General features: G+C 45.8%; 1 protein-coding gene across 10 annotated transcripts in view; it reads right to left on the reverse strand.

Moving 5' to 3' along the window:
- AUTS2 (activator of transcription and developmental regulator AUTS2) overlaps positions 1 to 16292 on the reverse strand; it is a 993348-nt gene that overhangs the window by 85665 nt on the left and 891391 nt on the right. For all 10 annotated transcript variants that reach the window (XM_073315300.2, XM_073315295.2, XM_073315293.2 and 7 more), the window contains one exon: positions 6060 to 6108. In XM_073315300.2, coding sequence (XP_073171401.1) covers positions 6060 to 6108 — 49 coding nt within the window. The remainder of the gene's footprint in view (positions 1 to 6059; positions 6109 to 16292) is intronic.

The raw sequence follows: 16292 nt of genomic DNA on the forward strand, positions 1-16292 counted from the left end.
GGAGGCCGCGGCTGTGATTTGAGCATAGGAGGGAGGATGGCATGTAGGTGTAGAGGTGGACCTATGCTCCCTTACTGAGAGCACCAGAACAATTTCACCATGTCAACAGCTGGCTCTGCCAATGCATCTTGCATTCAGTAGTGCAAAATGTATTCATGCTGATGGATATGAACTGCACAGTTGCAACACTACGCAACAAGCTTTTTGTTCAGATAAAGCCTTCAGAACACAAGCTAACTAACTCTCTTCTAGAAATTAGAGCAAAAGGCAATCCCAAAACAACCCCCCCCCCACACACACTTTTTTTTAAACTCTGAAGTTAGACTCAAACAAAGCAGTCTTTCTCCTAGTCCAGTTGGCAGCACTGCCTCATTACAAGAACATCGGGGTCTTCGAAACAGCAAACCTCATCAAATGGTTTGTGATTTTCAGCCTAGCCTCTAACAGACAGGATGGCAACATTTAATGTCATGGATATGGCCTGCCAGATGAGTTCGCCGTCTAATTCTGCATCAGGGACTCCTTTGTGACCCAAAGCCCACAGACCCAATTCACAAAGTCTCCTTTGGGGACATGCCTTGGTCGCAGTCCCATTTACGGAGTGAGCCCTCTTCGGAAGCACAAAGAAAATGTTTCCGGGCAGGGAGCTGCTCTTGCAGTACGATAATTCCCGGGCTTCTCTGGCCAACCGACTGGATAGTTTCCAAGGGTAGTGGAGGCACCACACACACAGCACAGAAGTAGCAGGCTGGGGATGCACACACCACCCGCCCTCTGTAGATCTACAGAGATGTGAAGGTGGCAGCCAAAAAAAGGAGGAGAAGGTGGTGGTGGGTGAGTAGTTTGGGGAAGCTTGCTCTGGATTCCTGAGAAGAGAGGGTAAAGGGCAGAAAGGGGGGCTGTCTGTCTGCCCAGTATGGGGTGGTGGTGGTGGTTTTTTGCTATACTTAGGTATGCTGAGATTGTGTCCATGCTTTTTGTATGTAGTGGTGAATCCCAATTACACTCCCTATGGGAAATGGGGTGAGGTTGGTTCACCTGGAGAGAGAAGCACCTCTCTTCCACTACAGGAACTCCTGTGAACCGGATCAGGGAAGAGAAATATTTCTCTGTTTCACTTCCCTGTCTGTTTGCAAAAACAGATGTGGCAGGGGGTCTTAAAGAAATGATGTACCAGACAGACATACGGGAGAAACAAGAACTTGTGCCGATTTTTCTGGAGGACAATCTCTCTCCAGAGCAACCTAAAAAGCCAGAGCTTGCCATGAGCAGCATTTCAGCTGCTACGGCCAACTGGTAACCCACACCTATCTATCTACTTCATGCTGAGAGACTAAATATTTCCCTGACAGCTGGCTTTGGCACTAAGGCAGATGGATTCATAAAGTTTACATGAACATCCTGTAAACAATTTGAACATAAAAAGCTGTAACAGCCTAACTGGGCTCCTGATCAAAGAAAACTTCAGTATAGTATACAGAATAAAACTTCAACAGTTTGAGAATCATTTTTTTCCCCTACAGGAAAGGCTATTTTCTGGGGAGAGGGGTTAACATACATTGAGTACAGAGCCAGTAGGAGAAATTGCCGGCTCCAGAACTGTGACTTTGAAGTGTGTCTGTTATCGAAAGATAATGGAACTTCATTACTCTGGGAAATTACACTACAAAATTTGGTTAACAACATTCAATACATGGGCCAGGATTAATGATGTTAATGTTGATGCTTTCAGACCTCAAAGGAAAGTTGGTATGTCCTTTTAAAGCACCTAAGGCAGTGGTCTCCAACCTTTTAATGCCCAAGATCACTTTTTGAATCTAAGGGCAAACCAGGATCTACCCTGCTCCTTCCCCGAGGCCCCGCCCCACTCACTCCATCCCCCCCTTCTATGTCGCTTGTTCTCCCCCACCTCACTCACTTTCACCGGCCTGGGGCGGGGGTTGGGGTTTGGAAGGGAGTGCAGGCTCTGGGCTGGGGCCGATGGGTTCGCAGTGTGGGAGGGGGCTCTGGGCTGAGCCTGGGGCAGGGGGCTGGGGTGCAGGAGGGGATGCAGGGTGCGGGCTCTGGGAGGGAGTTTGGGTGCAGGAAGGGGCTCTGGGCTGGGGCAGAGTGTAGGGGTGCAGGAGGGGGTACAGCATTCTGGCTTTGGGAGGGGGCTCAGGGCTGGGCTTGGGGTGCAGGAGGAGGTTCAGGGTGCAGGCTCTCGGAGGGGGCTCAGGGGTTGCAGTGCGGCCTCCCGCTGGGCAGCACTTACCTCCAGCGGCTCCCGGTCAGCAGTGCACGCAGAGAGGCTAAGGCAGGCTCCCTGCCTACCCCGACGCCACGCCGCTCCCGGAAAGGGCCAACATGCCCCTTCAGCCCCTGGGGTGGGCTTTGCCGTGCATTGCCCCTCTCTGCAAGCACTGCCTCCGCTGCTCTTCCAGCCAATGGGAGCTGTGGGGGCGGTGTTTGCAGGCAGGAGCAGCACGTGGAGGGAGACCCCTGCCTCCCCGCCCCTGGGGCCGCGGAGCTGCGCTGGCTGCTTCCAGGAGTGGCTTGGGGCCGGGGTAGGTAGGGAGTCTGCCTTAGCGGCAGCCACACTGCACCACCGGAGATGACAATCGACTGGTCGATCCTCTAGGATCAACTGGTTGGTGACCACTGACCTAAAGGGCATATCCTGCAATTGATTTTTGTACTCAGACATACTGATTGAAATCGACTGGGAGATCTGCCAAACATCACTAGCAGACTATAACCATGGACATACCTCTTAATCTGCCAAATCCCAAATGAGAAAGCAGGTCTTATGGTTAATGCACTGGACTGGGACTCAGGAGATCTGAGTTCAAGCCACAGCTCTACCGCAGACTTCATGTATGCCTTTGAGGAAATCATTTCATCTCTTTATACCTTTGTTTCCTATTTCTAAAATGGTACTTCCTTTCTTGTACTCTTTGGCTGTCTTGTTTATTTAGATTCTGAGTAACATTTTCAAAAGCACCTGTTACTTAACAGCAAGTATTTAGGCATCTAAATCCCCAGTAGGGACTGAAGGGTCTAAATATCTTTTAAGGATCTGGACCTAGGAGCTTAAGTCCTATTTTCAGTGTCTTTCAAGGAAACGTAGATTACTAAACCTCTAAGTGGCTTGAAAATTTTGCCCTAAACTTTTTGCAGCAAGGACTGTGTCCTGCTGTGTGTCCGTACAGAGACTAGCACAAGGGCCTCTGGGTGCTACTGGAATACAATAACTAACCACATAATAAAAGGGAATACAGTATAGGACAAATACCCAAAATGAAGGACACAACCGATTAATAATTAAAATGCAGTGGAAGTCATTCCTTTTGTGCAAATAACTTTTTCTGTCGTATCAGTTTCATAATCTTTTGTTTCCGATGCAAATCATTTTAAAACAATAAATGTGAGAGAACACCACATTTGAGTAGCATGTAGATAATTTTGAGGGATATTTGAGAGGCAGACCAGGGATGTATGCTTGTCATTTTGCCATACCTTGTCAGATTGTTCAATCAGCCAGGGGCTTTGAAGATTTTCGTCGCGGTTTACCAAATGCAAATTTGACCTTTCTTAGGCTGATTTTTATTGCTTCTGGCAAAAGGAACACTGGACAAAACAGGAGAAGAGCTGGCTCTAAAGCAAACAGCCCACTTTGCAAAAAAGAGAACTTGAACTTGAAATGCATCAAACTGACAGTTCTTTGACAGTCTACTCAACCATACATCCAGCAGACACTCAGAGGACAGACTAACAACAAACCCCAGCCCATAATGAGAATCCCTGCACCTGTCTGGAAGCAATTATTGACATTATCTCTAAACAGTGGATCTTTTTGAGATTATTTTCCTGATATTTAGCGGTTTGAATGTTAATCCCTTTAACAAAACTGTCCCCTGTGCTTTTTCCACCCTCTTCCCCTTAATCTCTTTCTTCCAGTGGGGAAAAAAAAAACCACCCAAAACAAAATGAAACCAGTCAGCCTAGTTTTTCAGCACCTGGATTTGCACTGATTCTCCCCCTTGTCATTCATGTTGCCAACAGGAATTAGCATATGGCTTGAAGGGGAAACTCAGGAGGAGAAAAGAAAGATGCCATTTTGATGGAAATAAGGGGGCAAAGGAATAATCTACCATCAACTAAAAAGCTTATTTGTGTATGGTTTCCCAAGCAAAGCTTCGAAAAGCCTATGTTGATTTTAGGCTACACAAAGAAACCCTAATCCTTTCAAGGGAACTAAATCACCAAAGAAAAGTACCTCAGAAGAAAAGGCTCCCTGTCAAGCATGGTTATTCACAACCTAATAGATGCCACAAATCAAACTGGGTAAGTAAACAAAAATAAGAATGTGGGCAATGTGTTTGATTCTAAAAAGAAAACGAAAGGAAGAGGAACAAGGGCCTAGTCTTCATCAATCACTTTTCATCCTTCAATTGAAGAGATCCCTTCAGCCTAGTTACAGGCTATCAGTCAGGAATGTTGATTCACTGGATTGGCTTCTATTCTATTCTGGCTCAATCCCAAGAAAGGACTACTCAAATTCCAAAGCTTTTTACAGCAAATTAGCAAAATAAAGGTGCAGTCACATGTAGTTTGGAGGTCTGGGGTCCCTGAACACACAAAAGTCTTCCTCTTTTTTATTTCTTTTGGTGACCTATATTTTCCAGGGAGGAGGAAGGATGGCTGTAAATTCAAATTTAAATAGAATAGATAACATAAGTTTGCCAAGTTGGATAACCTATTTCAACCAAAAAAACCCAACCCCTTCAGATTGTTCTTCAAAAGGATGTTAATACATAAAACAGGAAGACAGGTCCATAAGGCAATTAAAAATAGATATAATTCAATATGCATCAAAGTAATTTCAGAAGTAGTGTATCAGCATGGGAATCCCAAATATAAGGGGCTGCTTAATGCCCTTAGGTACACCTTCCGCAGCTCTATGGAATCAAAAGGTACAGAAATTGGCAGGATGTGGCATTTTTCACATTTAAAAATGATCCAACAGGACAAACCAAAACAAAAAACCAACCAACCAACCAAACCAAAAAAGCTCTATGTGAGAAGGACACAGTATAAGTCACCATCCAAATTATTCACCTAGATAACAGAAAAGGCTTAAATTTCAGTATAATCAAGCCTGTATTTTCTACTCAACCCTTGCTCCAGTGCCCCAATGAAATTATAATTTAAGACTGTATGAGATTAGAGCTGAAAGCGCACACCTTCTTACTAAGCAATTATCATGCACTGCCACTAAACAGGTGTTGGGGGAGAGGGGGATTTGAGAGAAACGATCAAATAGATTTTATGCAATTTAAAGCCTTTGAATTATACACCTTGGCTCAGCTAGTGATTCAGGACTCTCTCCCCACTCTGCCCTCAAAAAGAAAAGCACCCCCACATTATTTTCAACAATGCTGCTTCAGATAAGCACTACACAGAAGCCCACTGACACTGATTTAAGGCAAGTATTCCTTTAATGTACTGTTAAATCATTAGCCACTCTCTCTTTATATTGCTGTTTGGGAGATATGAATGGGATATTGCATATTTAAAAGTGGTCTCTATATCGTTTATTAACTTTACAGAAAGCATACGGCACAGCAAGCCATGGTTTATTACTATTATCCTGTGAATACTAAATGCTGGCTGGTTATTACTGTCAGCAGTACAAATTGGCTATTCATAATTCCATGTCTATCATGTAACTGATGAGTAACAATCATGCTAAAACATTTTGAAAACAGTTGCCGTTATTTAAATGAGCTTAAATTAAAGCCATTTGTAAAATAAACTATTCCCTAATATTGTTATTTAAATTAATTCTGACCGGGCAGGCAATGCATTATTTAAAGTCTTTATGTTATATTGCTCTAGCAAAGCAATTATGAAGCATATAGAACATGTCTGAAACCAAGGGAAACATAAAAAGCACTAACAAGCTGATTGCTACATTCCTGCACAACAAGTTACATTTTATCTCAAATTGAAATTGCCATGAAAAGAAATGCATGTAGAAAAAATATATATGCTTATGATGGGGATTGCAGTCTTACCTTTATTTGTAACAGTGTTGAATAATTTTTCAGAGCTGGCATCAGATGCCTGAAATACCAATGAAAAAGAAGGTACACGTTATACATATTATTAAAATATGTGTATATTTATATACCTTAGAAAAACCAAAATAGGTTGACAAAACAAGAAAGCTGATGAAAGCTGTAGCTCCAGAAAAAAACATCCATAAGATGGTGCTATTTGGCTGTGTTTCACTGTCCTGCAGTGCAGATATTTATTTGGAAAGATTCTAGTTAATAAATTAAAAAATGATTCCTTATTCGACATATTAGCTGCACACAAAATATATTTTTGTACTGTGATACATAAGGCAACCCAACTTGTTCTGACAATGATTTTGCAGCCTATGACAGATACCATAATTTTGAATTACTCATTCCAGTCTCATGTGTTTGCAGTTCTGCGCGTTTCTTTCTTTTTAAAAATTCTTCTTTTAAGACCCAGTGTATTTATCATTTCAGACTTAGGCCAGTGTTTGTCTGAATTGCTATAACGTGCTGTTTATTAAACAAGACATTATTAATGTTTAACGGAAATATCTCAGCATTGGACTCACTTTGGTCAAAATAATCTAGACACTACTCTATCTGCATAAACTGATAACTATTTTGTATTTTTTCCATCATGCCAGCTTGATCTTTGCTTATTCTGAAAAATACCCATTTCATAATTATTACTACAATTTTCACATCAGTAGGCTGACTAATTTTTTATCAATAAAACTGAAACCTTATTTAAATTTCATGTAAAACAACTGTGTATCTCTGTTCCAAGAACTAAATGTTAAGAAGTCAGCCAAGGGAAAATATCCCTGTAAAGGTTCTCCTTACCAACAACTTACTCCCCTAACATTTAAAAGTTCAAGTCTATTTATGTTTCTGTTGTGCACGTGTGTACATATATGGGTATATACATACATACACACACACACACTTAAAGTTTAAATCTATACAATATCTGAATTTACAAATTATACAAAAAATAAAGCTATTAAAATTTAACCATATTTCAGGTACAACATTTTTTTGGGATAATCAGCTGTTTGACATTTTATACAATTAAATGTGCTTATTAACAAAATATTCTATTAAGGACATAGGGGAAAATACAGACAGCAAAATTTGTAAAATATTTTTAGTTTCTTGGTGTTTGGCTATGATACAGCATTGTTTTCCATTTTCATTCAGTGAACAAAGCTTAAAAACATCCTGTACTTGGAAAGCAAATAATTATACATATATACTTAAATCAGGAGGTCATTTCTGAAGTTGTGTCTAGCAAAATTAATTTATTAGACATATACTATATTACACAATGCATTATATATAAACTGATATATATATAAATCTATCGAGAGAGAGAGATACACACGTCAGTTTATATACAATGTATTATAATGTAATAACAAGCAAGTATTCATTAATTTAACATCAAGTTAAAGTATCTTTTTTATATTCTTATTTATTAAAAATTGCTCTATTTGCTCCCAATTCTAAATGGATTTTGCCAGATTAATGTTGTATGTATTATTTAAAAGGTAAGCTAGGATATTTCTTTCTAATTAAATACCTTGTAAACACTGGATTTATTATCCAGTGATGCCCTTCTTGAAATTAATGAAAACATGGGAACAAAGTACAAATTGAAGAGATCAAGGAAGCCATGTGTTTTAAAGAACAGTTGGACATTATTCCAACACATTAGGAGATTTTTCCATATTTTCATAAACGTGAGAATCATCCTGTTCTCTGATTACAAACAATAGCCTTTCAGGCTGGATCTCATCTGCAACTGCCTTTCTAAAATCAGTTTCCCCTTAAAAGTCAAGTTCTTCCCAATTCATCCTGCTTTTGAAAAAAATCAAGCCTGAACTACTTTTATTGTAAAAAATTGCTTATAGGTTTTGAAATTCTTTTATTCCAGCATTTCAAAATGAAATAGCCCAGAAAATGTGTGTGCTTCTTAATAACTCCCCCCCGCAACAATGGGAAAAGAGAGAAATATTTTTTTAAAGCTTGATCTATGGGGAGGGGGGGAGCTTTTTTCCAAGCTCAGAATATCCAGGTGACAATTTTTTCCGGTTCATTACAAAACACAAGAAACTCTGCTGTGAAGTCTGCCTGTGACATTTGTTAGACCTAATGTGGTACATAATACATTCTGCATGAACAACCTTTACACCTCAACCCAAATTAGGGATGTGATTATTAGCACGGCTATACAATAAATTAAAGATAATTTTACAAAGACAGAGGTTACTGGAAAGTGAATGCCTCTTTTGCCTTATTAACTGCATTGTTGACTCTAACAGTACCAACTTAAAAAAGAAAAGAAAACCAAAAAACCCATCAACACCGCATGTGTTAGGATGCATATAGACAAGAACTGCCTGGTTAGCTCGAACAGCAAGTTAGAACTTTGTTTTTAAATATGAAGCTTCATTGGGTGAACAGCAAAGTACACAACTAATAGTAAAAAAAAAAAATCGTCACCAAACATGGTCCAATAATTAACTAATTCCTATACAATTATTACTTTCTTTACAATAATTAATTAGCCCAATCGAGTGGCACCTACACCTAACAAAAACAAACCATTTTCAAAAAGCATTCAATACGAACGCAAAAAATCCACTAAAATACAACGCCTGCAAGTGTTCTTGACTTAAAATCTCTTGCACGACGACAATGAAAATCTATTGGCAGGAAACGATAGCGTGTTTCTACTTTAGTGACTGATGATTTGAGGGAAGTATGTTGTCAGACCTTGATTTTTTAAGAAACGGAGACTGACTTGGATATTTGAGACATTTCCTTTCCATGAGAAAATGTGTGTTCGTTCACTACCATCCGGATGATTTCCACTGTTCGAGTCCTATCTGAGGAGTTACTGGAAAGACACCGTCTCTGGTGGTGTCATCACATTTCTGGAAACCCGTGAGAGCCTGCATGCAGAACACGCACTCTGCCAGGAAAACGTCTCTTTTCTGTTGAGCATCATCCTCTAGCCTTGTCTTGGGCAGCGTGAGAAATGCTGCTGAAGCGGATTATAAACCGCCCCTTTGTACTTTGCTTATTTCAGTTCCCAAGCCCAGTTTAGCCCTTTACAACACGAACGACAGAAGCCAGCAATCTCGGGGGCCGACAAAAAAATAACCTGCTCCCCCCATCTCGGAACATCCTTCCATTCAAGGGGATGTATTCCTAAACCCTGGCCTGTCCAGGCAGGCGCCCTGGCACAGAGGCTGTTTAAGCGCTTGCAAACCCGCCCACTCTCACATGAAATACTTCCGAACCGGGCTCCCCGCGCACCTGTCCACCCCACCCGCCGGGTTTACACGGAAGGGCTCAGGCTGCTTCGCTTCCGCTCACTCCTCAATAGCGCGGGGGCGCATTTGCCATTTTCTCCACCCGCATGCAAAGCCCCCGTTAGCGAGGGGCATGGAAACCGAAGCGCAGCCCCAACTTAGGCAGTGAAGACCCCTCACTCTTATGTTCAGAGGGAGCCTTTGAGTCCGTCCCCCCCCCCCCAGCGGTGGTCTATTTCCAGCGGTAGTCCCCAGAGTACGGGGCACCTTCCCCCAATTCCCCCTCCTCCGATCACCTTCTCTCTCTCTCTCACACGCAAACTCCACCAAATGTCAACAGTGAGGGAACGAGCCAAAGGCTTCAGCCCAAATAACGCTGCGAAACACCCAGCAACCTCAGACCTGTCAACAGCTCTCTCTCCCCCTCCCCGCTCCGGGTCTGGACCGCGAGAGCAGCGATCCCAAACGCAGCCCAAGTGCACACCACCCACCCATGCCGCTTGCCATTTCCAGGCGTCCGGGCCGGGCGCGTCCCGACAGTCCTGTGCCAAGCAGCATGAAGCTCATTCGGCGAGGGAGCAAGCAGGGATCCCCGAGGCGAAGGGGATATGAAGGGGATCCGCGCGCCCCTTCCTCCAACTCGCGCCAGTTCGGCTTGCCGGGGGGCGCCGGGGAGGGAACACGTTTGTGAAGAACGGGATCCAGACTGGGGCGAATCTGAAATTGCACATGCCTGAACTGCCCAGAGAGTCCCACATCCTGCTGGGAGGGTGGGGTGGGAACAGAGACGGTGCTTGCGGACAGAGGACCCCCTCGAACCACACAGAGAACATCCCCCCCCCCACCCAAAGGGAGGGGATCAATAAAGCCCCAAGAAAGCGAAGTGCAGGCAAAACAGTCTTCGAACCGGTGCAAGCTTCCCCCGCACTGCCCCGGCTGTCAGATCTCAACCAGGTCCAACCCGCCAGCGGAGAGCGGAAGATGCAAAGGGGGGAAGGGGGGGATTTACCTGATCGCAAAGGGTAAAGCGCTACTGACAGCCCTAAGTGCATTTTTGGTGCTGGCGTGCGTGTGAACGCGCGTGCTCCCGTCTCCAGCGAACTCCGATCCAGATGGGCTTTTTAAAAAAAAAAAAAAAAAAAAAAAAGTCTCCAAGCGACACCCAAACTAATCCTTCAAAGGCCAGTTCCTTCCAGGCGGGGAACCCGAAGCACACAGCCAGCCATCCTTGCTGGAGAGCGAGCGAAGAGCGCGGAACAGCCCCCCTCTCCCGGCAAGATGGTTCCCAGGGAGGAGAGGGAGCGAGGGGGGCGGGCGTGAGCGGGCGCGGGGAAAGCAGCGGCCGCGGAAAGCTAACCAAGGAGCTGCGGCAGCAGGACAAAGAAACCCAGGCGGAGCAGCAGCAGCAAGCCGCGGGGGGGGTCGGGCCGCGCTCCAACCTGCGCCCGGTGCCCCGGGGACGAGCCGCTTGGAGGAGCTCCGGATCCCAGGCGCTCCCCCACCCCGGACTCTCACACTCCTCCCTGGGCTGGGGGGGCAGGCGGAAGCCGGGGGTGGGGTGAGGTGTGTGTGGGGGGGTGTCTTTTTTTTAAAAAAAAAAAAGTCTTTGGATTCGTCCCCCCCTCTTCGGAGACAAAGCGGCTGCCCCCGGGTGTGCCCCAGTCCCCCCCCGCGCGGCGCCGGCCCCTGGCTCTCCGGCGGCCGGGTTCAAGTGAATTCCATTGGAAACAGCGGCTCAGGGGGGTGAGAGCCGCCCAGCCCCGACGCTCCTTCCCCGCCACACCGCGGCCCTGCACCCGGTAATCCTGAGCCGGACGCGAGCCCCCGGCGCTGCGCCGCACAAAAGGAGGCGCCCGAGCGGCCCCCGAGCTCCTGCCGAAGGGCTCCCGGCGGGCGGCGGCGGCATAGGACCCTCTCCCAGGGCCGCCCCAGCGCGCTGCAGCGGCCGCCCCCCCCCGCGCCGTGTCTAGCCAGGAGCGCTCCACAGGCAGAGACTCCGCCGCGCTCCGAGAGGGACTTCCCACCCGGCCTCTGCTCCTCCCCTCCCGCCCGCCTTCCCCGCCCTGCTCCTCTGCTCCGCCGCCAGCCTGACAGCCAGCCCGGCCCGCGGCACCGCTGCCTGGCCGCCTGCGCCCTGCCCCACTGCGCCCCAGCCTGACCTCTCCGTGCCCTGCCCCACTGCGCCCCAGCCTGGCCGCCCTGCGCCCTGCCCCACTGCGCCCCAGCCTGGCCGCCCTGCGCCCTGCCCACCTATGCCCCAGCCTGGCCGCCCTGCCCCACTGCGCCCCAGCCTGACCTCTCCGTGCCCTGCCCCACTGCGCCCCAGCCTGGCCGCCCTGCGCCCTGCCCACCTATGCCCCAGCCTGGCCTCTCTGTGCCCTGCCCCTCTTCGCCCCAGCCTGGCCGCCCTGCCCAACTGCACCCCAGTCTGCCCTCTCTGTGCTGTGCGCCCTGCCCCACTGCGCCCCAGCCTGGCCGCCCTGCCCCCTGCCCACCTATGCCCCAGCCTGGCCGCCCTGCCCCACTGAGCCCCAGCCTGGCCATCCTGCGCCCTGACCCACTGCACCCCAGCCTGACCTCTCCAGGCCCTGCCCCTCTGCACCCCAGCCTGGCCACCCTGCCCTACTGCACCCCAGCCTGCCTTCTCCGTGCTGTGTGCCCTGCCCCACTGCGCCCCAGACTGCCTTCTCCGTGCTGTGTACCCTGCCCCACTGCGCCCCAGCCTGACCTCTCGGCACCCTGACCCACTGTGCCCCAGCCTGTCTTCCCTGTGCCTCCACTCCGTCCTACCCTATGCTTTCCCACTATGGTTAAACGCACCTGCTCCCCTCTAGCCCTAGGCCTGCCCTGTCCTACTACACACCAGCCTGACCCTACCCCTGCTCAACTGCCCACCCCCCCCACCCCGACTCCAGCACTTACCTACCTAATACTTTGTACTATCCTGCAACTGTGCTGTCCCACTCTGGGACCAGAAGCAGCTCCCCTGCATGGCTTTCTCAACATTTGGGTGCAGGTGCTTATCTGGTGCCAGGGTGACTAAGTTTCTGGAATAAGTGAAGCTGGATAGGATACATGAGACTATGAATTATGGATGGATGTTCTGACTACAGGGCTCAAACGCCAGAGGAGAGTTGCAGGGACAGGTAGATGCTCACACAACAGCTCTTCATTTTCCACTTCATGTGAGGCACAGCACATGAGCAGGGCTAAACATCTGTGCATGCTGCTTCAGTGGAGTTATAAAACCAAGGCCCTGATCACTTGTGTTCATTAAAGATCTCATGGCACTTTTTGCAAATGTAGGAATCTTATTCCTACTATCCTGGCAAGATTCAAACTTGAGCTCCAGTTTTGCCTGACTGTCTAAAGCACTCCATTAATTTCAATGAGGAAAAGGGATTTGACACTTCCAGACCTAAACTGTTGTGCAGTACTGCTGCCAGCTGCTAAACAGCGGCCACATTCAACTCCACAGCTGGCTACGTTTCAGTGGTAGATGAAGTGAGCCCATTTGTGGGTTATGCCCACTACAGCTAAGATTGCAGACGAAGGTAAACGTCAATTGGTAAAGCTTTTGAAAATCTGCACAAGAAAAGATGCTAGAAATTGCATTGTATATTACTAATACCATACATGCACCAACATACTGAACACATTATTATTGTATAAAGAATTAGACATTTTTATCCCCTAGGAGAAATGTGTCATTGGTTTTAAAAATGAAACCCAGAATTCTCAAGTGTTGACAAATTGTGAGTGCCTCGATTTTGGGTGACTAAACTGAGACACTTTGGTCTCTGAGATTAAGCAGACACTGCAGTGATTCTTTTGTTTTTGCATAGACTTCTGCTATTTTAGTTCCAACACCAACTGTTAGGACCACCAGGAACTATATTTATTAATCTAGCCACTGTACACCCCCCACAGACACTTGGGAAGATCCACAACAAAAATAAAAACACAAATACATTATTATGATTACATCTGTAATAATTCACTCAAACTACACAGTAGCGGTTAAGCCTCCTACGAAGTTAGCTGAGCTGGAGATGGGAAGAAGTGCAGATGCTGAAAGGTATATATCAATGTTTCATGGGTATCGTGGGGAGGTCTCTAGCTCATTGGTTCTCAAGCTTTCCAGGCTACTGTACCCCTTGTAGGAGTCTGATTTGTCTTGCGTACCCCCAAGTTACACCTCACTTAAAAACTGCTTCCTTACAAAATCAGACATAAAAGTACAAAAGTGTCTCAGTACATTATGACTGAAAAACTGCTTATGTTGTCATTTTTACCAGACAATTATAAAATAAATCAGTTGAAATATAATGTACTTACATTTCAGCATATAGTATATACAGCAGGATAAACAAGTCATTGTCTGTATGAAATTTTAGTTTGTACTGACTTCACTAGTGCTTTTTATGTTGCCTGTTGTAAAATTAGGCAAATATCTAGATGAGTTGATGTACCCCATGGAAGACCTCTCAGTACAGGTACCTCTGGTTGAGAACCACTGCTCTAGCTAGCATCCCTGGCTACGCCTTTACCATCTAGGGATGGTGAGCACAGAAAGCAGGCTGAGTGGGCGCTGGGAAGTAAATTATAGCTGCCTCCTACTCACGTATGTTGAAGGGTAGGGGGCGGCAGGTTTATACATATGCACCTTCCCAGTACACACCCATGCAAGGACAGGTCTGATTTAACCATGGGAATTTTGCTACTGATTTCTATACTATGCTAAAACTAGTAGTCCATATGAACAATACGTATCCAAGTACAATGTCTATACTATGGCATCTGCAATGAGATCATAACATTTCTTCACTGGGAGTCGAATCTAAAGATTATATAGACACAATAAGGCAGTAACTTGTGTATCATGCCAACAGCTATTTAGAAAGGAATCTGTGGATAACAGCATGATGGACTCCAGTGGCTTTGCAGGACCAACCAGTTTCCCAGGCCCGTGCCCAGCAAATCTATATTTTAAAGGTCCAGGTTGCAGTTTAAGTGGATGTGGGGGTACACAGCAGCAGCAGAAGCCTGGGAGGAATTCTGATGGACTCAGCTCTGTTAGCTGATGTGTGGAGTCAGCAGGTTCATGGTCTCATTCTGCCCCTCCCCTTGGGCCTATGTTCTCCACACTGACTGCACTGGTTCCCCCACAGGGGGCAGTTGAAGGCAGGGAAGACTCCTTGTCCTCCTTCTGCCACTCTTTATCAGACTCAAGCTGGCCTAAGAATTTTGGAGCCTGATCCAAAGCCTATAGAAGTCAGTGGCAAGGTTTCCACTAGTACCAATGGGCTTTGGATGAGGCCCCAGGGGAACATTTGGATATATGAATAAAGCTGTTGATTCCTAAAAGCTGCAACATAAAAATGTAGGGAGGTAGTAAGCCATGCAAGCTAGCAGAGCTATGTCAACTGCTTAAGAAAAGCCTTCCTACTGGTTTCTGATATATGATTATAGGATTTTATGCAGAGATCACTCAGTTCCTGAGGGTTCCACTGTATGATCCCTGAAAGATGACTTTTTTCCCCAACATTATTTTGTGCCTTGCCCCAGAATTGATATTTCAGGTACAGTTGCATGCACTACAGTGGTTTCCCCTGGGACAACTAAGTGGGAATGTGCACAACAACAAAACAAATAGTACTAACAGTAATAATAATAACAATGTGTTCACGACAGCCCCATATAAACACAGTGGTTATAAATATAACATGCAGGGTGATTATTACATGGCTGTTAAACAGAGGGTGTTATTTAGTCAAACTGTGATAGAAATTTTAATCCTTCAGGATAGGATCAGTCTCATGGTCCAATTCTGATCTGAGTCACACTGGTGTACTACCAGAGGGACTCCACTATAACAGTGAACAGAATCTGACCCTCACTATTTTACAGCTTTTTGAAGCTCTTAATATACATGTATTGTAAATAACAATCTTGCATTGGCAATGGAATGGATTACATGACCTCCTACTGGTAATGGGATGCAGAAGATTTCACTTCTAGCTACTTGGTTAAGTCTAGCTGAGCTGGGCAGTGACTGAAAGTCATTACTCTCTAATGGCTCTTTCATGTCCAATTCTTAGGGGACAGGAATCCCCATTACAAAAATAATATAAACAGAGCTTTTGTAAGCACTATAAGCAAAGTATCCAAGGACTGCATGGACAGTAAGGCCTGGTCTAGGATTAAAGGTGTAAAATTAGACCAAGTTAGCTAACATATCTGAGCACATTTGGAAGTTCTGTTGTGGACAAGGCAGTGTATACTTTTCTTTAGCCACTGTGCCTTGTCTACACAAGACTTTTCAAACGTATTATTCAGACCTGAAACCTTAGTCTACACGAAATCTAACACTGAATTACCCTCTCCTCTCCCTAAAGTAGATTGGCAGGGCAGTGGGCATGCCTGTGCTCATCATACATGTCCTGTGGATAAGTAGTGGGGCCCAATTTTCCTGCTTGCATGCGCACTTTAATCTTTAGAATGAAAGGATCAGATCTTAGGGCTTCACTCAAAGCCAACTGAAGTCAACAAAAAAAAACTCCACTGACGTCAGTGGGCTTTGGATCAGGGTTACAGACTCAGAAAAATAGGTCTTCAATTATACCAATCCTTTCCATTGAATAAAAATCTGGATTGACTAGGTTTTAAGACATTTCTGTCCCTTGCCCTGGTAAGACCTTGCCCAAATTCTATTTTAATTTATCTGTGGTCTCTGAGAAGGTTATCACTGTTTCTGCAGCAGCTGTGGCCTACAGCCATCTGATGAGACCCAATGAACTTGTGTCAGAACTGACCCCAGAATTTTGTGGTGTCTTTTAAAGATGCTTGGAGGTATCTAGGTCCAATGCAGCTTAGTTAGGACGACTTGAAGCAGCCTAAATGC

The sequence above is a fragment of the Lepidochelys kempii genome, chromosome 17 (assembly GCF_965140285.1).
Source record: "Lepidochelys kempii isolate rLepKem1 chromosome 17, rLepKem1.hap1, whole genome shotgun sequence".
Classification (NCBI taxonomy): Eukaryota; Metazoa; Chordata; order Testudines; family Cheloniidae; genus Lepidochelys; species Lepidochelys kempii.